At 39.0% G+C, this 27512-nt stretch overlaps 1 protein-coding gene and 1 long non-coding RNA gene across 5 annotated transcripts; both read right to left on the reverse strand.

Annotated features, from left to right (window-relative positions):
• Positions 1 to 4984: 4984 nt before the first annotated feature.
• On the reverse strand, positions 4985 to 26813 carry LOC146493681 (CMP-N-acetylneuraminate-beta-galactosamide-alpha-2,3-sialyltransferase 1-like). Of its 3 annotated transcripts, none has more exons than XM_085149042.1 (7): positions 25811 to 26813; positions 25329 to 25590; positions 25041 to 25237; positions 24768 to 24947; positions 23732 to 23777; positions 23524 to 23643; positions 4985 to 5244 (listed from the first exon to the last, which is right to left on the reverse strand). In XM_085149042.1, the coding sequence occupies exons 2-7, from the start codon at positions 25581 to 25583 to the stop codon at positions 5095 to 5097; spliced, it is 948 nt and encodes a 315-aa protein (XP_085005168.1). In that variant the 5' UTR covers positions 25584 to 25590; positions 25811 to 26813; the 3' UTR covers positions 4985 to 5094. The 3 variants fall into 3 exon arrangements, with proteins under 3 accessions (XP_085005168.1, XP_085005166.1, XP_085005167.1); XM_085149040.1 differs by lacking the exon at positions 4985 to 5244 and adding an exon at positions 21274 to 22970 and having other exon boundaries at positions 25811 to 26807; XM_085149041.1 differs by lacking the exons at positions 4985 to 5244; positions 25811 to 26813 and adding an exon at positions 21274 to 22970 and having other exon boundaries at positions 25329 to 25804.
• Positions 5587 to 6636, reverse strand: LOC146493682 (uncharacterized). 2 transcript variants are annotated; one of them, XR_014872008.1, is made up of 3 exons: positions 6412 to 6636; positions 6247 to 6327; positions 5587 to 5750 (listed from the first exon to the last, which is right to left on the reverse strand). It is a non-coding gene; the product is annotated as an uncharacterized LOC146493682 (long non-coding RNA). The 2 variants fall into 2 exon arrangements; XR_014872007.1 differs by having other exon boundaries at positions 5587 to 5755.
• Positions 26814 to 27512: the final 699 nt, after the last annotated feature.

A 27512-nucleotide genomic window follows, 5' to 3' on the forward strand; every position in this document is an offset into this window, starting at 1 on the left:
ATAAAATGAAGAGTAGACTGATATATTGAATATTCCTTTATTGGGTGAGAAAATCAGACCATGTCATAACTGCTTTAAGTCATACAGAATAGATATCAGAGCCTTAAACAGGCTGACTTCTGCTAAATGGGTCAAACTGGGCAGAAAGTATACAAACACATAACATCCTTATAGAATATGATGTAACACTATAGATCAACTTACCTCAGAATATATAAAGCATATAAACAATTACAGCAATATGATGCAACAAACACAGCAGTGCTACTAATCCAAAATACTCAAAGCTTCATAGAACTGAAACAAACATTTATTTTTAGCTCCATTCTGCTGCTGATACATACTTTAGGTTTCTGAATATTAAACTTGTTTCTGCCTTTCATAGTGTGTAACTTGAAGGCCCTGAGTACTTTCTCCCACACTGAAAACACTGGAATGATAAAATTATTTGAACATTACCTAATAAGACTGATTCAGGACAGACAATTAGTTATGTTAAACTTTCCTAGCAGTCCCTCACAAACAGGGAACAGTCTATCTATTCTCTCCATCTGTCAGCTGCTGCTGGCTCTTCCTCCTCCTCTTCCTCACACACTGCTGAGTTTGTCCTGGTGGATCATCAGGGGTGTAAAGCCTCACAGATGATGTGCAGCAGTGGGTCCCTCAGTCTGTCCTCACTCTGGACACTTGCAGTCGTCACACATGGAAATCAAATGTGTGATAAGCTGCAGGATTCAAACACAAGTGTAACTTATAAATACATGTTCATACTTTTATTCCACAATCAGAGAGAAAGAAAAAGAGAGAGAGTGCAGGACAGACAGACAGGTGACAGTCTCAGGTGTAGACACTGCTACAAAACAGCACAAAAGAAGGAGGATTGTGTTATTACGAAACGAGAAGAGTTCCCAGCTGGTACAGTGGACACATGTGTGACTCCTGTGATTAAAGCATCTTTCTTTCAGCTTAACGAGTGAACCGTCAGCTCGTTCAAACACACGTTAAAGTCCGTTTGGCTCGACACCACCGAACAGAGGCAACAATATAACATAGCTAACATTAACAGTGCAGTGAATCCTGCTTGTGCCGTGATATTCAGGACTGCAAACCGAGCAGCATCAGTGACTTTCAGCTTGTTGTGTTTGTGGATATATGACTGACTTTAATTATCCATAAAATCATCACATTCTCTGTAAGATTAAAGTCAACTATTGAACGGCGTATATTTTGAAGTAAAGGCTTTAAAACCAAGTTAGTACAAACATCGCTAATGTCACATAACTTTCCCGACATGTGGCCAACAGTAATGTTTTAATGTTCTTACATTATAAAAACATTTGCGCATAAATAAGTGACATAATATTCAGTACTTACTTCTGAAAGTTTACTCTTCAGCGGCTCCGCTTCCGCCGTTATTTTCGGCAAAATTATCCACACCACAGCCGCTATGAAATCTGTGATATGTTGGGCCATGAAGGCTACACCTCCTTAAAATTCAGGGAAATTAAGGACGCATTTGAGGGCCGCATTTCGAGCAGCCTTTGAATTGGGACAGCCTTCGTCATGTCGCTGTGACGTAATCGGCCTTAAAATACGGCCTTTAAGGCTGCAGACCCCAAATCCGGTCATTGGTACTTCCTGGCTTGTGTAGTTACTAGGTAACAAAAGCTCAACACTGCCCCTAGCGTCCTGGAGCACTTCCGTTGTGTTTTGGAATTTGCATGTGCTTTGGAGTTTGCAAGTGTTTTGGAGTTTGCAAGTGTTTTGGGGTTTGCAAGTGTTTTGGAGTTTGCAAGTGTTTTGGACTTTGCAAGTGTTTTGGACTTTGCAAGTGTTTTGGAGTTTGTACGTGCTTTGTCTCTAGGGGCCACCGTATAAAAGAGTGCCCTCTATGTATCATCATATATAATGACATCTAACTTTAACCTTTTGTGATTCATCAGTCTAAAAGTCCAATTTTGGGGATTCTAATTTAAATTTTGTAATTGCAAAACACTTCAGCACTTCCATGTGAGCCTCTTTATTCAAAATGTGCATGTGGAAATGGATAGATGTTTAATAAGCCCCTTTGTTTTCTTTTATCTCCCTTTTATTTCATTTGAGTAATTTTGAACAAGTGTTTCTTTTCACTCTGATTGGTGATAATGATTTTCTGGAGGTCATTAAATCATTAATCCTCTATTGCCTATAATGCTGGGTATATATTTAATTTGGAAAGTACTGTGGACCATAATGTGGTCGGCAGTCCAAGGGGTCCACCTCTTGAAAAGCAGCATACCATACATTGTCAAAGCTGGGTGATCCACATCAACCTTTATCGTGTGTGTGTGTGTGTGTGTGTATATATATACTGCTGACAGTTTTTCTTGCTCTCCACCTTAGCTCTCTTGCCTCCCTGTCTCTGACTGTTTGTGCGTGTAAGAGTTCTGCCTCCTCTCAGGGTATGACAACTCTCCACTCCCACAGATATTAACAATAACACAAATTTCAGGAGATCAACCTTGTAAAATTCTAAATATCTAAATATTTGGTGACTATATTAGACAATATGGCATTGGCATTTTTTTCTCCACTTGAAAAAATAAATCAGCTGGGCTTCAGGCATTTTACGACATTTTACGTAGCAGCTGCACTATATATCAGGATGGTGTTAAGACTTCTAAAGCTGCTTTTTTGTCCAACATCATCGCGACTAATAGCCATAACCTCCGGGCCTTGTCTAAAATTTTCAATTCTGCCATCAATCCTTGCCCTGATAAACTAGACTTTGCCTCCCCAGCTCTCTGTGAGCAATTTTTAAATTATTTTACACAGAAGATTTCACTTCTAAAAACCTCACTCCCACATCTTCCTGTAGTGAATCCTCTTCCTCCTGGTGAATCTCTGTCCAACTCCTACCAGTTTGAGCCAATTTCACTTTTTACTTTTAAAAGTATGATTGATCAATTAAGAAGTTCGAACTCGGCTCATCATTTCCTCCCATCCCGGATTTTAAAGGATGGGTTCGATGTAATTGGGCCTCATTTCTTATCATTGATTAACTTATCATTAGTCACGGGCCGTGTCCTCTTACAACTACAGGCCTACTTAAATGCAAATAACATTAGTGACAAATTTCAGTCTGATTTTAAACCTCACCACAGCACTGAAACAGGATTGCTGAGGATTTTCAATGATTTTCTTTTAATTACCGACTCAGGTTGCCCTGCCATTTTAATTTTATTGGATCTGTCCACTGCTTTTGATATGGTAGACCATAAAATTCTTTTAGAGAGACTGGAACATGTTATTAATTGGTTTAAATCCTACCTCTCAGGTAGGACTTTCTCTGTCATGATGGACTGCTACTCGTCCGCCGCTGCCCCTCTTTGTTGTGGAGTACCACGGGGGTCTGTGCTGGGCCCTCTACTGTTTGCCTTGTACATGCTACCCCTGGGTTTTATCTTTGACAAATATCAGATCTCCTACCACTGTTATTCTGACGACATTCAAATCTATTTCCAATTGTCTGATGACCTGTCAGCTTCATTGAATTGTTTGTCTGAGGTTACAGACTGAGTGGCTGTCAGACAATTCTCTCATTTTAAATGAGAAAATAAACTGAGATTATGGTGTTTGATAGTCACACTTCATGAGACCAGCTAGTTGCCCGATTTGGTCCCTTTGTTTGCTTTCTTACAGATACTGTAATTAATCTAGTTGTTTGCCTGGATAGTTCATTTAAGCTGGATAAACAGGTTTCCTCAGTGGTTAAATCTGGCTTCTTCCAATTGCGCCAAATTTCAAAGGTCAAACACTTAATACCGTACAAAAATCTTGAAAAACTGATACATGCCTTTGTGACCTCCAGATCAGATTATTGTAACTCTCTCTACTCTGGACTCCAACTTGCTTACCTCCAACGTTTACAGCTCATTCAGAATGCTGCAGCTCATCACCTAACCGGAACTAGAAAGTTTGCTTCTATTACTCCAGTGCTGTCTGATTTACATTGGCTGCCTATTAAATTTCGGGTTGATTTTAAAGTTCTGCTGCTTGTTTTCACATGCCTAAACAACCTTGCCCCTGACTCTCTCACCAACCTCCTCAGTCTCTATACTCCAAGCCGTTCTTTACGATCTTCTGGTCAGTTACTTCTGGCCCAGCCCAGGTACCGTCTGAAGACTAGGGGTGATCGTGCTTTTGCCTCTGTAGCACCAAAGCTCTGGAATAGTCTCCCTGTTACCATTCGTGCCTCTGACTCCATTCAATCCTTTAAAGCAAGCTTGAAACTTACCTATTCAACCTGGCTTTTCCGACTCGCTGATTCTCACCTCATTCTCGCTCATTAATTGCTGTTTCGCTACTCATTTATCTGGATAATCATGATTTCTCCCCATCTCTACTTACTAATGCTTTTTGTTTGTTTTCTCTATTTTGTCTATTTTACCTTGTCTTAATGAATTAATCATTTACCGTTATTCCTTACTGTGAAGCACTTTGGTGTACCACCTGGTTTTAAACGTGCTATATAAATAAAATTGTATTGTATTGTATTCACACAACAATTCTGATTGCTGAAGTACTGAACAGGAAAGGGAAACAAAAAATGAAAGAAAATGCAGACAATATTCAGTACATGAACATAAACGGCCCCTCTCTTAATAAGTTACTTTACCATAACTGTAAAATGTTTCTTTTCATGTAAACAGCTTATTTTAACTAAGAATAATACAGCATAGTATTTCAGTTAAACACAACATACTATGTACATGTTTAGACATCCGACAGCTTGCCTGCTGTCGTTTGTCTTCTTGTAATTCCACCAACTCTTAAGAAAATACTTCATTTCTTAAAAACCTCATATGTTAGAAACTACCATATAGTATAACTCCTGGGTGCATTTATTTACATATTTAAATTAAGCAATGGATTAGGAAAGAAAATCCCTTTAGAGATTAATTGTCATCCTTCCTAATAAATCCCAATATCAGTTTCAGTTAGGAGGGTTAGGAAATTACTATAGTTGTAGATACACATCCATTTGGCTTTCAGTACTTTCCCCACTGAGTGTATGGTATTCAATCACATTTTTTTCATTAGGCCTTCATAGAACTAAATTTTTTGTTGCTGAGCTAGTTGCTGGATGATGTTATACTCATAATTTCCAGGATGTACTCCAGTTCTTAACCTTTTGTTTGTGAGTATTTCCCAGTAGTGATTCCAGTTTCCATCACGGTCAGCACCATAACCAAACACATCAACCTAGGAAGACAAAAAATGAACATATGAATGAATGGGAAATAAATGTGTAACCAACTTTAAGGTATAAAGGTGAATTACAGCGCAATAATTACTTGGGCTTGTAATAAGACCCTGGCCAGAATCAGAAGACACCAAATTCGTATGGAGCCAAAGTATTGAGCAGCAATAATGACCTGGACACAATGTTAACTTTTGAGTAGCCACTCTTGTATTGTTACAAGGTATAACAGATATTTGTCCAATTTGTACAGATAAAGTAAAAAAATAAAATAAAATAAAATAAATAGTGTGCACACTCAAACAAAATAAAAGTACTCGTTGGGGCCCTTTAAGAATTTAAGCTGGCGATAGCCAACTTCAAAGGTCCTTGTGAGTGTAATTGGAATGTATGAGTGTGTGGTGTGTATCTTCTTTTGGGGTAGATCGTCCTCAAAGTGGTTGGCTCGCCATCTATCACAACCAGAATATCGTCCTGGTCCTTGGACTTTTCTGTCCTCTCCAAAAACCTGACCTATAATCCAGGTCATAAAATGTACATTCTAATCAGTCTGTTTCAGATGCACTGTTTTTAAGGTTAAAATACAAAATCAAAATATTGCATCAACCTCATATTCATTGCATTAACATCTTAAATCTTATCAAATCTCACAGTTCTGTTGTACAACATTCAATTTTCAAATATGTCAAATATGAGAACTAAACATCTAAGTTGCTCAAATATGTCTCTATTCATGTAAACATTAATTAAACAATACTTATGGTAAGTAACCATTGACATTCAAAATACAATACACCATAACAAATTCAGAACTATGTGCAAATAAGCAACAAAATATACATGTGAGTTCAGTTCAGAGGTATTAAAGCAGTGTGCTTAATTTCTCCACACTATAGGCCTATTCGTGAGAGAGAAATGCACTAAAAATTACCCTCTAGGTTACTTTAAACTCACAGTGAACTGCCAAAAATTAGCTTTAGAGCGGCTAAGAACATGCTGCTCACCGTTGCTCTGTTTCACAAAAGCCCAACACACACTGGTGTCGGAATTGCAGCAGCTCTCCGGATGAAAGGTGAGTGGTTAGCCTGTGAGACACCGAGCTAGCATTAGCGTGATCACGACGGTAAGTCTCTACAACTTTTTTTCCTTCGGAATAACACTTGTCTTACCGACGTTGCTTCTCTCCTTCATCCAGCCACTCGACTCCGGATTTCCAGCAGGTAAGTATGCTGGCTTCCTTTCCTCTCAATTCTGAGTTTTTCCCTCTCTTTTGTCCGTGGATTTCTCGATTTGAGTAGCAGATGCCTCCACTCCTCTTGCTGAGATGAGAAAAAACCCGGGAACTCCATGCACCTTCACCTCACTTCCTGGCTGACGGGGTCAATGCGGCCTGGGTAGGTTCTGATTGGTTGAATAAATACTCTTTCTTCTCTATCATTGGTGTAAATGTTGTTTTTTTCTGGGCTACAAATGCATGAACAAAATGTCCCTTTTTTAAGCAAACTCCAAACAATGGCTGCTGAAAAATGAAATGGACAGTTGGACAGCGACCTGGGCAAGCACTAAATGGAAACACCATGATTATACAAAACCTCTTATTGAGAAGTTTAGCTAAAAAGCTTTCCATGAAGGTCTGTCTTCTACATTGTAGTCTAGTCACATCAAGAAGGGGAAGCATCAGAAAGACTTGCAGAAGCTTTCACTTTCATAGGGCATGTGAATTGAAATTTAACGATTCACAGATTTAACCGGAGTTCTTTAATCAAGTGATACTGGTGTTTAAACCCGTTCTGATCTTCACCAAAGACGTTTTGAACTTTTGAACAGGCTCATGTGCCCAAACACAGATGGCATAAAAAGTGGCTGCACAACTGCCTAAAAATGTTTTACATAACATAACCGTTCAACAAGTATTAAGAGTCTTTATTTGAGAAAAGTCACAATCCTAAGGAACAGTACAAAAGCATACTTAAATGAACTGAAGTAAAATGAGTTGTTATGAGGACTCTTTATCAGACTGCATGTTGCGGAAATAATTTAGTAATAGAATGTTGTCTCAGTGGTGTGGTGTCTTCATGGAATACATTACAGAAAGACTTTCAGGTAACAAGTGTGACATCTATACTTGTTTGCTAACCGAGAACGTGATACCTTCATCTCTGACAAAAATGTGGAGAGGTGTGGTTTGTGAGGATTTCCTTAAGTACCCATGTTCAGGTTTGGAGACCACTTCACCCATTTTATAAAGGATATTTAGATAGTTAGTCACACCAGGACAAAGCTGTATCTTGTTTATTGCATCACAGATTACAGATTACACAAATGAAGAAAATCCCTTTTCTCTGTGGCTGCTTTCGTCTCCACAAAGAGTGCCTAAGATTGTTAAAGTGTGAGTAACCACTAGACGAGCTATATTTCAATAATTTTTTTTATTGAACAACAAGAGTGTTGCACCTCGCGACAAACGAACAAATACTGTTAACTATAAAAACACGTCCACAATCCACATATATTCATCTTTCTGTCCGATAAAGATCTTGGCATATTAGTTCCACTCTCTGTCACTTATTAATGTGGACACACCCCGATTATGATTTTCCCCGAATCTTTTCATTATAAATGTCACATGATCAAGATTATGTTAATCGATGTTATCCCCAATTAGCAGTATAATTATCAGTAGTGAGTAATTATCATTACTGTTAACCATAGCCCAATTAACTGGATAGGGGGTTCCTGGGCAAAATTTTTCTGTTGGGCTGTAATGGTCTAATGGTATGCATTTATTTTTAGGCAGAATATAGCTGGAAAAATTATTAATGAAATGTTTATTTATATAGCACCTTTCTAGACAGAATCACAAAGAGCTGCACATAAGATAACAAGTCATAAAAAGATAAAACTGTCACGGTTCTGGGTCAGTTTTGACCCAGTATTTTGAGTTTTCATGTTTTGGTTTGATTTTGTATTTTTTGGTTATCTTCTTGATCTATTTGATGATGATGTTCTATGTTCCAGCTTATTCTGGTTTATTTTTAGTTCTGCCCGTGTTAAGTCTGTGTTTCCTAGTCTGCGTCCTTGTGTATTGTTTCCTGTTTTATTTTGAAGGATTATGTCTTATATCAGTGTCCAGCTTTGCTCGTCTTGTCTCGTTAGCCCCAATTTCTCCCAGATGTGTCTCCCTCCTGTTACCCATTCCCTGATTACCACCCTGTGTATATTAGCCCTGTGTTTTCCTCAACCCAGTGTTGCGTCGTAACCTCAGATCCTGCCTGTGAGTTCCTGCTTGGTTTCATGGTTTGGGTTCTGTTTTTGTTTCATGCCAGCAATAAAAGCTGTGGTTTTCAGTTACATTTCATCTCGGAGTCCTGCATTTGGATCCACATTTCCACCTGCCCGCACACAGCCCTGACAAAAACAGACAATATAAAAAAGGCTAGAATTAAGCAAAAGAGTCCAGAGTTTTTAAGGTTTGAGGGAGAGAGTTCCACAGTCTAGGGGCCACAATGGCAAAAGCTTTATCACCCTTAGTTTTCATCTTAGTTTTTTATAGCAAGTAAGCCCTGGTCAGATGACCTGAGATATCTGCTAGGGACTTAGGCCTGTAGCAGATCAGAGATGTAGGCTGGTGCCAATCTGTGCAAAACTTTAAAAGTCAAGACCAGGATCTTAAAATGGACTTTGTCAAAAGCCTAGCTGCAGCGTTTTGCACAACCTGCAGACGATGCAGATCACCTTTGCTTAGACACATAAAAAGTGAGTTACAATAGTCCAAGTGTGAGGAAATAAATGCATGTATAGCAATCTCCAGTTCAGAGCGAAATAAGATAGGGCTTAACTTAGCTACATTTCTTAAGGGATAAAAACAAGACTGAACCAGAGATTTAGCATGACCATCGAGTGTGAGAGTCGAGTCAAAAGTGACACTTAAATTCCTGACAGAGGATTTAACATAAACTGAGAGAGGACCAAGGGCTTTCACTATGGGATAAAGATCTGTCAGGAGCACATATAAGGACTTCAGTTTTCCCCTCATTGAGTTGGAGGACATTTACAGCCATCCAACATTTGATCAAATCTAAGCAGTCATTCAGAAACTGAAGCTTAGAAAAAGCTTAGGAAAATCATAAAGAACGACAGATTCTTTGGATACAGAAGGAAAATGTGTCAGATTCACACTAAATCAGATGGAGATCATCATTAAGTGCCATCTGAAACAAAATTTGCTCTTCCTGTTGGACCTCATGTTATGCTGACAAATGTCATCTTAGTGTATTTTAGAACATTTCACTATTGACACTGTTGACAAGATAAACGTTATTTTGTCTATGTATTTTTTTTTTTTTTTTAGATATTTCACAAATCAGATGTCACAGTCCTGGGTCGTATGACCCAGCGCTTTGTGTTTTCTTGTATTTTGATATTCATTGGTTATAGGGGGGTTGTATTTGCTGAAATCACCAGCATGTTTAGTACATCAGATTTGGTTGTAATTCATTTCCTTTCATTTCCTGTTTTGTTTTATTGGTAAGTTGTCTCATGTGTCTTGTGGCCAGTTCCCCTGCCTTTTAAGGAGTTTTTGCTGTAATCAGGCTCTGAGGACAATGGTACCCTGTTTTCACCAAATATAAAGAAGTCAGTCAGATTAATTAGCTAATTTTTCCCAACATGTATCTTGTGTATTTCTGGATGACCCAGACACTGCATCCTTTGTCAGAAAGCTGCAGAGCTCACCCAGCACTCCATCCACACCATCAGCAACACAGAGAGAATCTGCATCAGCATCCTCCTCAGTCAGCCCTGCCTCAACACCGACCGAAACAGCCCCAACCCCAGTCAGGCCACCTGATTAAAAAAGAAAGAGGTGTCAGGTCTGCCCAAGCAGTAAGGACAGAAAGACAAATGTATTGTGTTTCAACTGCAAAAAATATCTCTGCAAAGAACACACAAAAAGTGTCACTTGTCATCTGTTCTGCTTTTCAATTTTTTTCAGTTTATATTAAAATTCTATTGCTGAAAAAAGACTTTTTTGCCTTTTCTTCATGTAAATATCTATGGGTCGAAATTGACCCGTAACACCATAGATGTCACTTTAGTTATTAATATTAAAATAAATAAATAAATACAAAACCTTTATTTAAGAGATGTTTTCTATACCCCTCAGTATTAGTCAGGTAACAGGTAACAACCTTTTATGTATTAATATGATTCTCTTGAGGTTAATTTGACCATTTTTTTTTAAATTGAAAATCAGGGGTATTCTGAGAAAAAAAAGGCCCAGAGGTCCACACCAAAAGTATCGAAACCAACATTTTCATGGATAAGGGTTACCTTACCTAACAAGGTAACCAAGAGATGAGAAACAAATTGGATGATTGTTGTTTTTAGTGTAGTTTATAGCTGATTTAATAAACAGGTCAAAACCAACCCGTTAACATGAGTGATGATAACAGAGAGCTAACACAAGAGGAAGGGTAAAGGTAGCTAGGTCCCAGCCTGCCCCAATCCCGAGGAGAAAGGGCGCTAGACTCCACACTGCCCCTGCACCCAGGACCAGAACCCTCCAGACCCTCCACTGCTTTGTCTGAACTCATTGTGTCTCCTGTGACATCCCACTACGACACTATTGCTCTGACTGGTTTCTCACCAGAACTATCCCGGTGAGTTTTCTGTTCCTGTGTTTTCTGCTCCTGCTTTCAACTATCCTGGGCCCTTCCAACTAACCTAAACTGGCTAGCTAATTCTGTTCAGTCCCAGCAACAAGAGCAACCAGAGAGGCACAAAAGGAGCATTTAGGTGCCAAGCAGCTAAAGCCTGAACTTGAGTCTTGGGTGCCATATTCCCCTGAGGCTGATCTTGTGAGTCATTGTCTCAGCTGTTTCGTTTTCTCTCCTGTTACTGTTTGTGTATTTATCGCCTCATTCTCCCCTCAGTTATTTATCTTGTCATACTGTGCTTATACCCTGTGTTACGTCCTAGTGTTGCTGGTTTCACTTAAGTTTATAATATTTTTTACTATCGGAATAGTAAATAGTTTGAATACTCCTTGAGAGGTGTTTTGGTTTTTTTTGTTTTTTGTTTGCTTTGATTATCTTATTTTTGATTATCTTGCTTCTCTATTAAAAGTAATTTTACCTTTCTGAGCCTTGTCTTGTCTTTCTCCTGAAACAATTCATCTGTCAGGCAGGCAGGCACTGCCATGCTTTCATTTACTGTAAGGTTTCTTTAGAAGAGTGAGTGTTTCTCAATCACAACAAAACTATATCATCATGTTGATAAATATTAGTACAGATTGTACATATGAACCAGGGTCAGGACACTGTTCCAACTTGCTGCTTCTCACATGCAGTAACATAGTGTTTATTGACAGTCCAAATTGGTGAGGAAGTCTTTGATCCAGGAGCAGGTGGCAGGGGAGATCTGAAGGTGGTACAGTTTGGTAGTGAGAATGTCCGGTATTTTGGTGTTGAATGCTTAGCTGTAGTCCACAAAGATCCTCACATAGCTCTACCTGTTCTCCAGATTTCCCACCGCTCTGTGAAGGGTGATGGTGATGGTATCCCCCGTGGCCGGATACGCTCTGTAAGCAAACTGGTGGGGGTTGAGAGAGGGAGTTAGGCAGTCTCTGATGTTCTTAATCAACCTAACCTAATCACTCGAAACACTTCATGACCACAGGAGTGAGGTCTATAGGTCTTTAGTCATTGAGGCTGTCTATTCCAGTCTTTTGGGGAATGGAATGATGGTGTGGTCCTTCAGACAGGTAAGAACAGTGGCATGAGTCAGGGAGAGGTTGAACAGCCCGGTGACGATCCCTGCTAGTTTGCCCACACAGGCTTTTAACCAGAGGCCCTGTGATGCCTTTTTTTCCTGCTTCTATGTCAGGGCTGGTGAAGACCAGGTGAGCAGTACTTGCATGTATTATATTACAAGGAAGTGCCAACTGCTTCCTGGCTAGTCACATGTTTGAAAAACTTATCATGCATAACCCATGAGTCATTTTTGCATGGTTTCATCCAGTGTTAGTCAAAGCTACTGTATGTTTACTAGTTCCTTTGAGGCAAATTCTGTTCTAACCATGCAGAATGGTGTGGCTGTTCCACTGTCTCTGTTAAAAGTGAAATATATCAATAACTATAATTTACAATATTTTATATAATTATAGCTATAATTTGTTTATCTCTACATTATGACTCCTGTTAGTAAGTGGGATACATTAGGGAGCAAGTGAACATTTTGTCCTCAGCACTGATTTGTTTTGTTTTTTGAGTTTTGCAGTTTAGCACTGATTTGTTACAACCAGGAAAAATGGGCAAGCGTAAGGATTTAAGTGAGTGTGAAAAGGGCCAATGGATATGCTGGACAAGCAAGTCAGCTCCATGGAGCCCCCACCTCACAGCTTACAGCACCTATTACCCACATAGCAAAATTGGTATGGCCTGGATCTGGCCCCCACAATGTGCTTACACATAGCCAGCATACTGCAAAGAATGACGGCCCTTTGGTGGCCCATGTGTGGTTTACCTCTGGCAAACCTGATCTGGGACACCAAAGGGTCGTCATTCTTTGCAGTATGTTGGCCATGTGTAAGTTGTGTGCAGCCACGGGCCAGTTGCAGACACTATGCTGGCCCTGTGCTGGCCCAGAACAGTTTCAGCTCTGGCCCCAGATGTCAGCCTAATGTGTACCTTAACAAAGCCATGTAATAACAACATGATAGTGCAAAAGAAACATGGCGAAACTCTATTCAGACAGGGAATGGACTGATTCTTACATAGGGCTTTTCTGCTTTCCCGGATTACTCACGGTATACAACATGCCACATTCACCCAATCACACTAGGTTTTGGATAAAGTGAACACTCACAAAACCTGTCAAACTTGCATTTGAAACGTTGGCTACCATAGCAGTATAGTCTTGCAACGTGGCAGTTAGGTCTTCTGACTGAAATAGGAAAATAGGATCATAAATAGTGCCATCATTGTCAGACCTGGCCCACATCTGGTTGACATACACACTGCCATGACACCAGCCAGTCAGAAGTGCCAGCTTGATGCCGGATCCAGGCCAGACCTGTTTTCTATGAGCCTGGGCCACGTAAACCAAACCGAAACCAAACAGTGCCATCTATGCCAGGCTTGGCCCATATCTGGATCACAGCTAAAAACTCATCTTTTTTAAACTTGCTTTTGGTTGATTTTTATTTTTAGGTTTTAGCTTCTGTGAAGCACTTTGTGATTTTTATCTTGAAAGGTGCTATATAAATAAAGTTTTACTTACTTACTTACTTACTTACATACCACTTACCATGCCAGAAGTCAGCCAGCAGTGCCGGCTTGACACCAGATCTGGGCCAGACCTGTCTGCTAAGTGGGTACTATCTATCTATTACTAACATCTTTGTGTCAGATACTACAGCACTCTTTCAGGGGTCTAGTGGAGTCCATGCTTCGACAAGTAAGGGCTGTTTTCCCATATCAGTATCACTTAGCAATTTAATTCCTTATTGATCCTCTTATCGATTCTTATTGGGTTTTCATTGGCTACACCATCACTAAGCAGCATATCAAAGACATTACTAACATGCAAATTAATTGCATGCTGTGTGTTCAAATGTTTGTACATGTTGGAGGGATTTCCCCCTTTGTTAAAAGGGGAAAAAACAAAATATTGTCCATATTCCTGCTGTAGAATGCACCACTGTTTTCCTCCTCTGGCACACAACTGAAATCTGTTAATTGTACAAGTGCGATAGTAACCGATAAGCACAATCCAAAGAACTGATCTACTGAGAACCAGTTCTCTGAAAAAAATCCTCCCTACATGCAGAGAAATAAATTGACTTTTACGGTATCTCTATGTCTGAGACTGGCTGCAAGGAGCCCCTAACTTGTAGCTGTGTTTTATTATTTTCATATCTGACTAATGTGAAAATCTCCACAGAATGTGAACACCAGATGATGGCTCAAAAATAGACTGTTTACTTTCATGGTAGCATACATGTCCACCAGTTCACCTATGTCCTATCTAGAGTTGGTTTTGATTTCCACTACATGAAACTAGTGTTGCGTTTAAAACAAATAATCTCTGCCTCCCCCCCCCCCCTCTTTCTTTTCAGGTACTCCTATCAATTGCTTTGGTGTTTTTGCTGTGCAGCACTTTGGTGCATGTTGTTGGCTGTAAAGTGCCATATAAATAAAGTTGACATTGACAATGACTTTGACATTTTAAAAGTACAGAGGTTGTTTTTTTCTATAGTTGTTTTCTAAACAGGTAAAAAATTAAGCAGACCAAAGCCTTTGCTCCTAACTCAAAATATTTTGAAATGAATGTTGAGGTCAGCAAAAGAGCAACAGTAGAGATAAATGTAAATATTTGCTTTAAGCAAAAAAAGGAAAGAAGCCTAACAGGCTGTGCAAGTATTCCTGTCTTTGTCCAATGTGGGTGAAATTCAAAACAATGAATTGAAATGAATGATTCATTTCAATGAATCATTGAAATTCTAGCAGTTTAATACCTGAAACTTTGTGCCACAGAGGTCTGGCTGTGGACCAAGGTGATGTGTTCAACAGGAGTTGAATATGTGTGTGTGCATGTGTCTGCATTTTTCCGCACTATATGATGAAGGACATAGACAAAACTTGTCCAAAGTGACAGAAGTGGATGATCTGGTTATATTACAGTATTGTGATGCACAACAGATCCTGTAAATATACTTGTTGCTTTGCAACACTTTATACACATCACTGTGTTTTAACAAAGAAAGACACTTACCTTACTCCTCTCTCCTTACCTACCTGTCATTTAATTACATCTATCTAATACAGGCAATCCATGAAGCAAGGATATTGTCACAGCAGGGTACACCGGTGATGAGGAAGTGGATGTAAAAGCAGGACATGGAGGAAGACAAAACTGTGGTAAACTAAAAGTGAGCCGTTTATTGTGGCTAATGAAAAACAGGAACATACAACAAGGTAAAATCAGCAGTGGCGAGAACTAAAACTAAACCTAAATTGGGCGAGACTAGACTATGGCAACGATGATACCTGACCTTAAAATGATAGTGAGCAGGGGCATGATAGAAACTGTGAGTAGTAGTGACTAGATGGACTTAAGCATAAACAATGAATAACAAAATACAAGGAAACTCAAATCCAAACTAATAACTAATAACAGCCACAGCAAGATCTTAACATACCTCCAATATACCTAAGAAATCACAAAAATATAACAATAAACTCAAAAATGCTGGGTCACAGACCCAGTCCCTGACAGGTATATTGTCTTTTTTCTGCCCCAGTTTTCTTTTTTAATGATATACCCAGTGTAGCGGCAACCTTTGGTCCTTCTTTGCCGCTTCTGCAGGACGTAAAGTTTCTGACTCGTGCTCTTCTTGAATCGCTTATATGTCTTTCGGTAGCAAAAACGACACAAATGTAAAAAAAAGGAAAACATTTATTCTCCATACAAACCGAAAAATACAAAACAAATGCCTCTGGTGGGAGCTCTGTTTACATTCCTTTTATGTTACAACGAAACCACAATAAACGGCGACGATCAGAAAACTGTTGCTCCACGTCCTGCTTACTTAAACTTTCATCACCCCCTCGTGCCTAACACACCCCCTTTACGACACCTACCAACACTTTACAACAAGCCAATAGATTAACAAGGCAGGACAAATTTGTGGAGCATATTGTTTTATGTTGTAATGCAAAATAATCAAGACTATAACTACAAACTCAAAATAAAGATCGCAGCAAAATGTTGGCCTAAACTGTTTAAGCTCCAACCCCCAGTTCCCCAACATAAGGTATATATAAAAACAACTGACTTAACCTGCTAAGAGTCTTAACCTCCTAAGACCCGAACTCTTTCATGGCATGCATTTTTAATTCCTCTTTACTATTTAGGCTGATTGGGACCTGATGAATGTAAAAACAAATAGTTACCGGATTTTTTTTTTTTACCTGATTTTTTTTTCTGGAAAAATGAAATCCACATATGAGGACATTCGTTTTAAATTTTGATAGAACAGTGATAGTATAATGCCCTCATAAATGGATATCAGGCCCTTGTAGAGCAAATTTTAGTATTTTGGTCTAGACAACCCAAAATGTGATGTCCACATATGTGGACACCTGGTCCTAGGAGGTTAATTGTATAATGGAGATAAATGTTAGGCAAATAAGTTATGTTATGTTTTGTGTGTTCTGTTCCCACACAGGAACCGTTCTCCGTAATCCTGCATGGGTTCCCTCCAGGTACTCCATCACCCTACATGAGAACCTGTAACAGATGGAGAGATGAATGGGTACAGATATGTGTTTTATATACAACCACTTTAAAGTGTTGTTCATGTAGTCAGTAGAGTTGGATGTCTCGAGACCGATCTTTGGTTTTGGTCTTGTCTCGATCTCGGATCACTCGGTCTTGTCTTGGTCTTGCTGTCTCAGATCGAGATAGTGTTCGGGAGATTTGGAGTCAACAGTATCCATGACACACAACGTAACGTTCGATAATGTGTCATGCGCAAAAGCATCAGCTCTAAGAGCCGTGCTTAGAGACTGCTTTGTAGTGAATCAGAAGAGTCGACTCCCATTAAGCGAGAGCCAGCTCCTCACTTAATTTCCTTTCGCTGCTCAGCTCTCACACAGTGGCTCAGCTATGCTCTAATCTCTCCACATTGTGGCCAATCACATACGAGGATATAAGATAATATCATTATGTGAAAAACAGAGAGGGTGTTGACTACAAGTCTATTCATAACAAAGTTATGAAGGTTTTGTCGAAGGACACATTTTATCATAAATCTACATTTGATGTGTGTCTTCATTGTTTGACTCTAAGGGTGTGTTTGGAGTGTTTGTTGTTCCGTAATGTGTTGCTCTGTGTAGCTCTGAGTCAACTAATGACTTCTTCCTAATCAGTCATCAACTGACTTGTGTTTGTTGACAATAGCTAAGGGTTTTCAGATCAAATGTTATTAAGGTGCAGTTTTTTGATATCATGTCACTTTAATTAAAAACAATACAAATATAATGAATCAATATTTGTAGTCATTTCAAAAATAATATCCGTTTTACCTTTCCATAGCGCCTTTCACAAGTCTCTGTGACAGACTGGTGACCTGCCCAGAGTGTTTTGACCTGTGACAGCTGAGATAGGCTGCAACAGAAGAGAATGAACGGATGATGAAGGACTTCGAACAGCATTTATGGTTCTGTCTAAGTGAGAAAACTGGATAATCTGTTGATAGAAAAAAAAGCTTAGTGAAGTGTATTATATCTTGTTGTGTGGTGTGAAATATTTTCCAATGAATTCTTTTCACTGTTTCTGGTGACTGTTTATGTATCTGTGCCTCAGTGAGTGCTTTTCATTAAGTTAATGCTGCTTCATCTTAGTTTCTCCTGAGTAAAGGATGAGTGAGTGTTAGGATAAAGGATATATTTGTTTTTCACCATACACTTCTTCAAAAGCCTCTTCTCATCTCCTTGAGATCCATAAAAGGGTTGGTGTGTGACTGAGTATGCTTGCACATGTGTAAGATAATATGTTGTTCCACCTCATTCCTTATGAACAATTAGATCAGATTACCTTAGATAATCCAAAAACAACAATATGACCTTGGTTTTATTTCTTCTTCACCTTTAAACTGTTTTGTGCATGTGGTTATTTTAAAAGCAGATGGCAGTTGTTTCAGTTTTCTCATTTATTCATTCACATCTCACATTTCTATATAATTTTCTGTCTCATACTAGATTTCTTTAATGAAGGTTTCACATTTTTTCTTATCCAGTATATTATATATATATATATATATATATATATATATATATATATATATATACTGTAGAAGGAAAACATGGAGAGAGATTTTAGTGATTAAACCACAGTGTGAGGCACATATATTTCAAACTATACATTTCTTCATTTCATTGCATATTGGTTGCCATTCCATATACAAAAATATTGCCCATCATAATGACTCACATTTGACCTAAAATTACTCAATTTGATACTTTTATTTCTTGCTTTTCACCTCTATCCACAAGATTATTTTCTTCAACTCATAATTCACTCTCACAATCTGAACAGGTTTACACTGGTTTCATTGCCTCCCTAGCATCACAAAGTGATGAGTTGTTGTTCATCAGAAGTGACTTACATGTATGTCTACATGTGTTTTATGGACTTGGAGAAGGAATTTGACCCGTGTTAAGTGCTGTCTTCCACTCAGGTCATTAGCATTACAACACTAATTTGGTGACTTCACACAGTAGTGGACAGCACCTCACTTGCCCCCTTTTTCCTTCAACGACTGTACTGCCTCCTCCCCCCATCCGGAGCTAACCACCCACACCCTACACTGCAGCCTCTCCATCACAACTGACCAGGTGCGGAGTCAGCCAAGGAAGATGAAAACCAGGAAGGCCACATGTCTGGATGGAATCAGCTCCAGACTATTGAGGGACTGTGCAGATCAACTCCGTTCTGTGGAAGACCTCTTGCATGGTGTCAGTCCCAAAGATAACATACCCCAAGGAGCCGAACCACTTCAAACCCGTTGTACTGACTTCACACCTGATGAAGACCATGGAAAGGATCATAATTCACCACCTTTGCCCACTGATCGGGAGAAACCTAGACCTGGTGGAGTTTGCCTACCAGCCGAATATCGAGGTGAATGACGCTGTCATCTAAATGCAGCATCAGGCCTTCTCTCATCTGGAGAGTGCCAGGTGCACTGTGAGAGTCATGTTTTTATTTTCTCCAGTGCCATCAACACAATCCAGCCCTCAGTGCTAAGGGAAAAGCTACAGGGAGTGGACCATCAGTTGTCCTTGTGGATTGTTGACTACCTTACCAGTAGATCCCAGTATGTGAGGCTGCGGGTCTGTGTGTCTGAGGTGGTAGTCTGTAGCACGGTGGCCCCACAAGGAACAGTACTTGCCCCTTTCCTCTTCAGCCTGTACACTGCAGACTTCCGTTATAACATGGACAGTTGTCAGACGACACCGCCATTGTGCGTTGGATGTCAGAGGGAAACGAACTGGAATACAGGGGGGTCATCAATGACTTCATCAGCTGGTGTGAACAGAACCATCTTCACATTAATGCCAGCAAGACGAAGGAGCTGGTGATTGACTTCAGCAAAAAGCCACCCCCTATTACACCAGTGAACATCCAGGGTGGACTGGTCCACAAACACAAATGCACTCTACAAAAAGGGTCTAAGTCGTCTCCACCTGCTATGGTGGCTGAAATCCTTTACGATGAACAGCACTCTTCTAAGGACGTTTTACGACACTGTGGTGGCGTCTGCTCTCTTTTATGCTGTGGTCCATCGAGCATAAAAGAGAGCATAAAAGTGGCTCAGGTGCGTCCGCCTCCCCTGCAGCGGCGCTGCAGACCACGCCCCGCCGCACGCATTAACCTGGTAAAATACAGATTTAGGCAGAATTTCAATATCTATTTTTAATTTTTCAGCAGCATAGTGCTTTTTTACCAATTGTTTTTTAAAAGTCAGGTCAAGGCTCCAACAGCCCAAAGGCGATATAAGGGTGGTGGCTGACAACAGTTTTTGTTTGCTGGATCATTTTAGTTCAGCTGGGTGTCTTTCCTTTTGTTATATTTCTTTAAGAGTTCAAAATGTGTTAATTACATAAATAAAATGTAATTTTCTCTGTAGCACTTCATGGATTTCATAAGCAACACACTTTAGTTGTTTACACAAAGCATAAAGGTAAAAAACAACAGTGTTATCTTCATTTTAGATGTCAAAAAGTATTTGCGGCTCCCAGTGTTTTCTTTTGCGTGGAAACCGGGTCCAAATGGCTCTTAGGGTGTAAAAGGTGGCAGACCCCTGCACTAGGGTGATGTCGGCGTAAATGTGCATTCATATTTGTTGTGTTCCCACCGATGTAATTAACCATGGCGTGGCACATCCGACATACTGTTGTAGTTTTGTCCACAACGCGCTTACCATCAGGGTCATGCTTCACACGAAAGCCAAAAAAGTTCCAAACGCCAGATTTCAATGACGGTGGAGGAGGTTCAACTTCGGGAGGCATTGAGGCAGTTGCCATGTTGCAATGAGCTTAGCTTCTGTCTCGCTAGCTTGATTGAATGCATGTGGGTGGAGCTCAGTGGATCTGTGCTCGACAGTGCAGCCTAGGCGGAGTAGTCGAATGCAGATTCACTGAGTGCTCAACACAGACAGCATCATCAGAAGAAAAGTTGATAAAATAAATTTAAAAATGTATATTGTTCGATACATATGCGTACCGAACCGAAAGCACTGTATCGAACGGTTCAATATCGATACGAGTATCGTTGCACCCCTAATATATATTACATTATACATTATATATTACATTATTTTTCATCTATTGTATTTACCAACATCAAGCAAGGAGCAACCACACCATGGTACATGTTTAACTAAAAAAAGTTTATTGATCAAATGTATTTATTAAATAAATAGAAAAAAACAGCCAAAAAATACATGTTCAAAGCAACACAAGGGTATCAGACAGAATTGTGAAGTCCACTCTGTAGAGTGGGCAGTCATAATGAAGCAGTACACTTTAATTTCTACATTCAAGACGTTCTTCATATTTTTGGCCACCAGATCTCACCAGAGAGGACTATCTTGAAACGCTTAGATTAATGAACAGTTTTTTAACACAAGCTTCAATGCTTCAGAAAGCTTTGTTTGGCCATCACTAGTTCTAGTTCAAGCTATCCAAATAAAATGTTCTCCTATGGCCTATTCCATTCAATTGAGAAGACTAAACATTACCATCATAATCATTTACTTAAGATGCTACTCTTTACCAGCAATAAAACACACTTCTAAGATTACAATTTTAAAGATTTTAAATAATAATAATAATAATAATAATAATAATAATAATAATAATAATAATAATACAATTTTAAAAATAAAGATTCTAAAATTACTTACATTTTACAACAACACATATAACTCTCAAGCAAACAAACCCTTGACTTTATTAAATTACAACCCCCCCACCCCCACCCCACCTACCCCCTCACATGGTCCCTTCCTGTGACATCAGAACTAAATAGGAACCTATAAATACAGGAAGTGAGACAGCACTTCCTCCTTTTGCTCCTGGAACACAGGTAAGTAAGGGGAGTTCAACCAAAGTAAACTAGGGAAACTAACAGTTGGAATAAATAAAATGCTAACTTAACAAACTATCAAAGTTGAAACGTTTGTGTCTGTGTGTACCTGTTCGTCTGTGTCTATATGTCTCCACCCGTCTGGCAACATCTCGGTGTTAACTAGCTTGCTCTTTGAGTTCTGAGAGTTTGTTATTGAAGTCTTTTGCTATATTTTGTATTGCTTTCACAATAGTAGTGAAGGAAATCTTTTGTTCGATACATATGCGTACCGAACCGAAAGCACTGTATCGAACGGTTCAATACAGTGCTTTCGGTTCGGTACGGTTCAAAATTTAACCATTCACAAGGAAATCTTTTCTTTCTTAGGAGATACTTTGTTTGTGTTCCACCTAGGATTTTGCTTAGAAAATCACTGAATGCACAATGCTTTTCGTTTAATGGGTTAGTACAGTCATGATTATTCAACTCCTAAGTGCTATCATCTTTATCTCACTTTCTTTTTTGGTCAGCTTCATTAGCTGTCAGTCTACTAGGTTTTATCTTTTCTGTTATCCCTTTAGCAGTTGGTGTGGTAGTGGTTGGTTTCACAGAGAAAAATACTGACAGGAGTTATTTTGTTTGACATTTTCAAGCTGTGTGTGTGTGTGTGTGTGTGTGTGTGTGTGTGTGTGCGTGTGTGTGCGTGTGTGTGCGTGTGTGTGCATGCGTGTGCGCGTGTGTGCGTCTGTGTCTTATCTTCCAATGACAACTAGATACTGCGCAGGACCCTCAAACTCCCAGGCCTCTGGTAGAGGACCTGAGTTTGAAAGAAAAGACTGCCTGCCTCTGTTTGTGTTTGTGTGTTTAAGTCCTACTCTGAGAGTAGGACAGCTCTCCACTTGCATAATAACAATAACACAAGTTTAAGGAGATCAACCCTGTAAAATTCTACAAATCTAAATATTTGGTGACTGTATTAGGAAATGCTGACAATATTCATTACATGAATTAAACACCCTCTATGTTATAAGTTACTTTACCACACCATTTTCCTTTTCATGCAAACAGCTTACTAAGAATAATACTGCTGTTGTCTGTCTTCTTGTAATTCTGCCAACTCTTATGAAAATACTTAATTTCTTAAGAACCTTAGATGTTAGAAACTACTAAAGAGTATAACCCCTGGGTACATTTTTTTACATGGTTAATTTAAGCTATGGATTAGGGGGGGAAAACTACCAAAATGTCACATATCCAATGACTTCTTTAACGTAACCCCTTTCATGATTACTAGTCCTTCCTAAAGATTCCCAATATCAGTTTCAGTTAGGAGGGTTAGGAAATTACTGTAGTTGTAGATACACATCCATTTGGCTTTCAGTTCTTTCCCCACTGAGTGTATGGCATTCAATCACATTTTTTTCATTAGGCCTTCAAAGAACTTAATTTTTTGTTGCTGAGCTAGTTGCTGGATGATGTTATACTCATAATTTCCAGGATGTACTCCAGTTCTTAACCTTTTGTTTGTGAGTTTTTCCCAGTAGTGATTCCAGTTTCCATCACTGTCAGCACCATAACCAAACACATTAACCTAGGAAGACAAAAAATGAACATATGAATGAATGGGAAACAAATGCATGAACAAAATGTCCCTTTTTTAACTAAAATCCAAACAATGGCTGCTGAAAAATGAAATGAACAGTTGGACAGCGACCTGAGCAAGCACTAAATGGAAACACCATGATTATACCATGAGTATACAATGACAAAACCTCTTATTGAGAGGTTTAGCTAAAAAGCTTTCCATGAAGGTCTGTCTTCTAGAATGTAGTCTAGTCAATTTAAGAAGGGGACACATCAAAAATACTTGCGACAGCTTTCACTTTCATAGGACATGTGAACTGAAATTTAACCATTCACAGATTAAACCAGAGTTTTTTAATCAAGTGGTACTGGTGGGTAAACCTGCTCTGATCTTCACCAAAGACATTTTGAACTTTTGAAATGCACATCTATTTAGGAGAGCAATATAAGAACAAAAGAACAAATTAGCAAAGACTCAAATGGACCAGCTTGTATGATAATAAAAATCATATTTTATTTTGTACGTCTGGCACTTCAGAAACTTAAAACTTTGTACTTACCTCATCACAAATGTGAAGTGCAAGAATCAAAGCCATAAAGCCAGTGGATGGATAACGTCCCTTATTTCCAAGCCAAACCTCATGTACATATTTCATGAAAGCTGGATTTACCACCATGACCTGTTAGAAATTAGAATGAGCCTTTAAACAGCTTTTATTTTTATGTTTACCATTGCCACCAGGAAGCTTTGCTATTGACGTTACTCACCAAATCCTTGTTAGTTTTGATCTTTGATTTCACTGGCATATATGACCTGTTGGAAACAGCATGACATTGAAAAATATAAAGTAGGTGTTTAACAAAAACAAAGCTAAAAAAGGCATGGTCCGTCTTGAACATAGAGAAGGATCAGAGTAATGGTTTGATACAGAAATTCACCTTATTTCACCTCACAGTACATCCATCAGCCAAATCCTTTTCATCTGCGTACATGTTGAATTCATGCACTGGCATTCTATTTTTGCATTTGATGTAAATTCTGTGCTGCCAGACAATCTTGGGGAAATCCTTTGAGATACTTTGCTTAGTAGCAGGTGTGGTAATTTTAGCAGCTGGGAGAGAAGAAGATAGTGTATGCTGACTGTAACATCTAAACCTAAGAGTGTTATTTTTTCTTTTAATGGGGTGGCATTGGTGGGACCAAGAAGAAAGCTGGGCAAGCTCAGATGAAATCAGAATATTTTATCTGAAACAAAATAAATTACAAAATGATTGTATGATTGAATGTATGATTTTCATGTGCCCAAATTAGTGGCTGCACAACTGCCTAAAAATGGTTTACATAAAATAACTTTTCAACAAGCATTAAGAGTCTTTATTTTATTTTTTTATTTTTTTTTACTTTATATTTAGTCACAATCCTAAGAACAGTACAAAAGCATACTTAAATGAACTACAGTAAGATGAGTTGTTATGAGGACACTTCATCTGTCTGCATGTTGCATAAAAAATGTAGTCATAGTATGATTTCAGGATAATCAGTTTGTAGAGAGCTTAGCAAGAAGGTGCCGTCATTTGAGGTCTGTCTTCGTGGAATACATTACAGAAAGACTTTCATCACTTTTTATTTTCATCACTGGGAACTTGATCTTTATGAGGCAGATTTTGCTATTTTATTTTTTCTATTTTATTATTTTCATTTAATTATATTGTCTAAAACAGGTCTCTCTTGTAAATGAGACACTGAGTCTCGTTGAATAAATGTCAAATACATGTGCATGTAGCCCTGAAAAATAGAACTCACCTTCCAGTAAACCCTGTTGTAGAGGCATTAATGAGCCACTCAAAGTCCTGTATCTTAAAGGGAAACAGTACAAAATGGGTGTTGTCATCCAAATCCACAGCACTCTCTGGATACATGACACGATGAGTTGTCTTGTTTCCAACGTCTTTTTCAAAGCCTCTGGTAATACCAGTGTTCATTCTAAACAGCACAAAGGGATATATTTCACATCAGATTGGATCTTTAGTGTAGGAGGGGACATTTAAAGAAAAATTGCTTTAGCTTAGAAAGTACCTTATGACAACTTCATGTAAATCTATCAGCGGTCCATAATGCGATCTCCTTAAATTACCAGAATTACCCACCACAGCACAAGTCCTGCAGTGGTCATATTTGGGTTGTATAACATCTGGATTCTGTGGGAAGATCTGAAACAAGTTGGCCACCGTTGTTTCATAAACTCTGAAGCTACGGCTTTCAGCCTGCAAATCCTGTCAGACATTTCAAATAAACTTTGTTGTTAGACCAAATGAGCTGGGGGGGGAGGGGTAAAAATGTCATCCTTTCCTGGTGACTACTTACCTTCCACCAGTTGAATTCATTCTGTGAGAGGTTTAAGTTTGCAGTCAAAAATGGTTGAACACTTCTATTCGATTGATCCAGAAGCAACTGCTTATCCTCTGATAAACATTTTATGCAAGCACACAGCTTTTGGTCCACAGCATAATGAGTCAAATGGTAGTCCGTTTTGAAATACACACCAATACCAGTGTAAAACAGCAGGAAAACCAGCACCTTTGATTTTGAAATCATTCTAGATGTTTGACTGGGAAACATTAACAATCTGCAGACAGAGTGTGTGGAGATATAATCAGCAAAGTATAACAAGTTATAGTTTAGAAAGTCATCATATATAAAGCAACATTACAACACACTTAGCCATGTCTCTTTTGTGATAACATTTCTATTCACTTATAAGATAATAAAGAAAATAACATCAGCGAAGATTAAGCTGTTTTTACCGCATCATCTGGTAAAATATGATACTTTTATAAATGACTTACCCGATCTACGAGGAAATCGCTTTCTGGTTCAGTTTCATAATACACGTACAAACGATGCGTAGACTCTATCGGTGAGAGCTTTTTCACCGTTTCACTCACAGGTAACAAGCGTGATATACTCGTTTGCTACCAGGGGACGTGATACCGTCATTTCTGATAAAGATGTGGAGAGGTGTGGTTTGCGCGGATTTCCTGACGTACCCATGTTCGCGTTTGGAAACCACCCATTTTGAAATCAGTCACACCAGGAACAAGCTTGTTTATTGCATCATAGACTACAGATTACACAATTTAAGAAAATACATTTTCTCTGTGGATCATTTGGTTTCCATACCATCGTTAAAGTGTGAGTAACCCTCGGATGAGCTATATTTAAATCATTTTTATTGAACAACGGGAGGGCTGTTAGTTCCGCTCTCTGTCACTTATTAATGTGGACATACCCCGATTATGATCTTCCCTGATTAGGAATCTTTTCCTTATAAATGTGACTTACACAGTAAGCCACCAAGTTCATGTATAGATAGAAGTAGCATGTTTGTTAAGGGAGTAAAATAATCTAGCAATATTTAAATAGCTTTACAGAGCTCAGGTGATGATATTATGTCTCATAAAGACATGATCCAAATTATTTTCTGGCGTTCATCAATTTTATTCCCAATTGGCAGTATAACTCAGTAGTGAGCAGTACTAGCAGTAGTGAGCATAGCTGGACTGGCCATGGGACATACTGGGCATTTGCCTGGTGGGCAGATGGGGATTTTTCGTTTCGTTTTGCTTTGTTTTTTGTAACGGTATAAACAATGACAGGTGGTGGATTGGCCAGATGTTGGCAGATGTGTAAAAAGAACTCAGTTGTTTGGCGGTTTCTATGGCGGAGCTTCCACAGTTTCAGTAACATTAGCAAGTGGTGGAGGCCAGCAGGTGGATCAGGGATAAGGGAGGCAGGAGGAGGAGAGACATGAGGCGCCGCCGGTCCGAGGGGCAGGTGAGAAATGACATGAATGAGTTGAAGGGAAGTTATGAACTGTTTCTGAGAGACAAATAACACAAAGATCTTTTTCTAAGTAGCTGACAGCTGGTAACTGTGCAGGGGCGGGTCTAATAAAGTTTTGCCAGGGGGGCCAGGTAGGGCATTAACAGGGAAAGGGGGGACAGAAAATATATTTTTCTTTCTTATTCTCATTTAAACTGTTTGGCTTTTAATAAATCATTATCTGAATCTTACAACCAAAGTCATGTTATGTCACTTTTTAAAGGTTGCCATGATAGAAAAAATATTTTGCCCTGCCATGCTGTTTATTGATGTGGTAAATGAACAGTTTATGAAAATATCACAAAATCTGTCATTTATTATTTTTAATATTCAGTAATGGTCATGTCTCACCTTTAGTCTTCTCTGTCTTAATGTCAGGTTTCCACCATGTGTTGTAGATAGTTTAGGAGGTTAACTCGACCAAGCAGTCTTTTGGTTTCTGCTAAGTACGATTTAGAATACCGGAATATGGAGGAGGGTGTAGGTTTAAGTTTATTAGACTTATGCATATATACCAACAAGACAGTGTACATCATTGTCACAACAACGTTTGTTTTCATTCAAAGGCTTTATGGTTTTTCCTATAATGCCTGGTGGGCCGATCTCTAGTCAAAGTGCCCGGGTCAATTTTTTGTCCCAGTCCAGCCCTGGTAGTGAGTAATTATC

Source organism: Neolamprologus multifasciatus, chromosome 22 (assembly GCF_963576455.1).
Source record: "Neolamprologus multifasciatus chromosome 22, fNeoMul1.2, whole genome shotgun sequence".
Lineage (NCBI taxonomy): Eukaryota > Metazoa > Chordata > Actinopteri > Cichliformes > Cichlidae > Neolamprologus > Neolamprologus multifasciatus.

What these genes read in the sequence shown, in the direction of transcription:
- LOC146493681 (XM_085149040.1), bottom strand. Translation starts at nt 25,583, where the DNA reads ATGTTTCCCAGTCAAACATCTAGAATGATTTCAAAATCAAAGGTGCTG. An exon ending in ATGAATTCAACTGGTGGAAG is followed by an intron (nt 25,238 to 25,328) that starts GTAAGTAGTCAC and finishes AATGTCTGACAG; the next exon opens with GATTTGCAGGCTGAAAGCCG. An exon ending in TTACATGAAGTTGTCATAAG is followed by an intron (nt 24,948 to 25,040) that starts GTACTTTCTAAG and finishes TGTGCTGTTTAG; the next exon opens with AATGAACACTGGTATTACCA.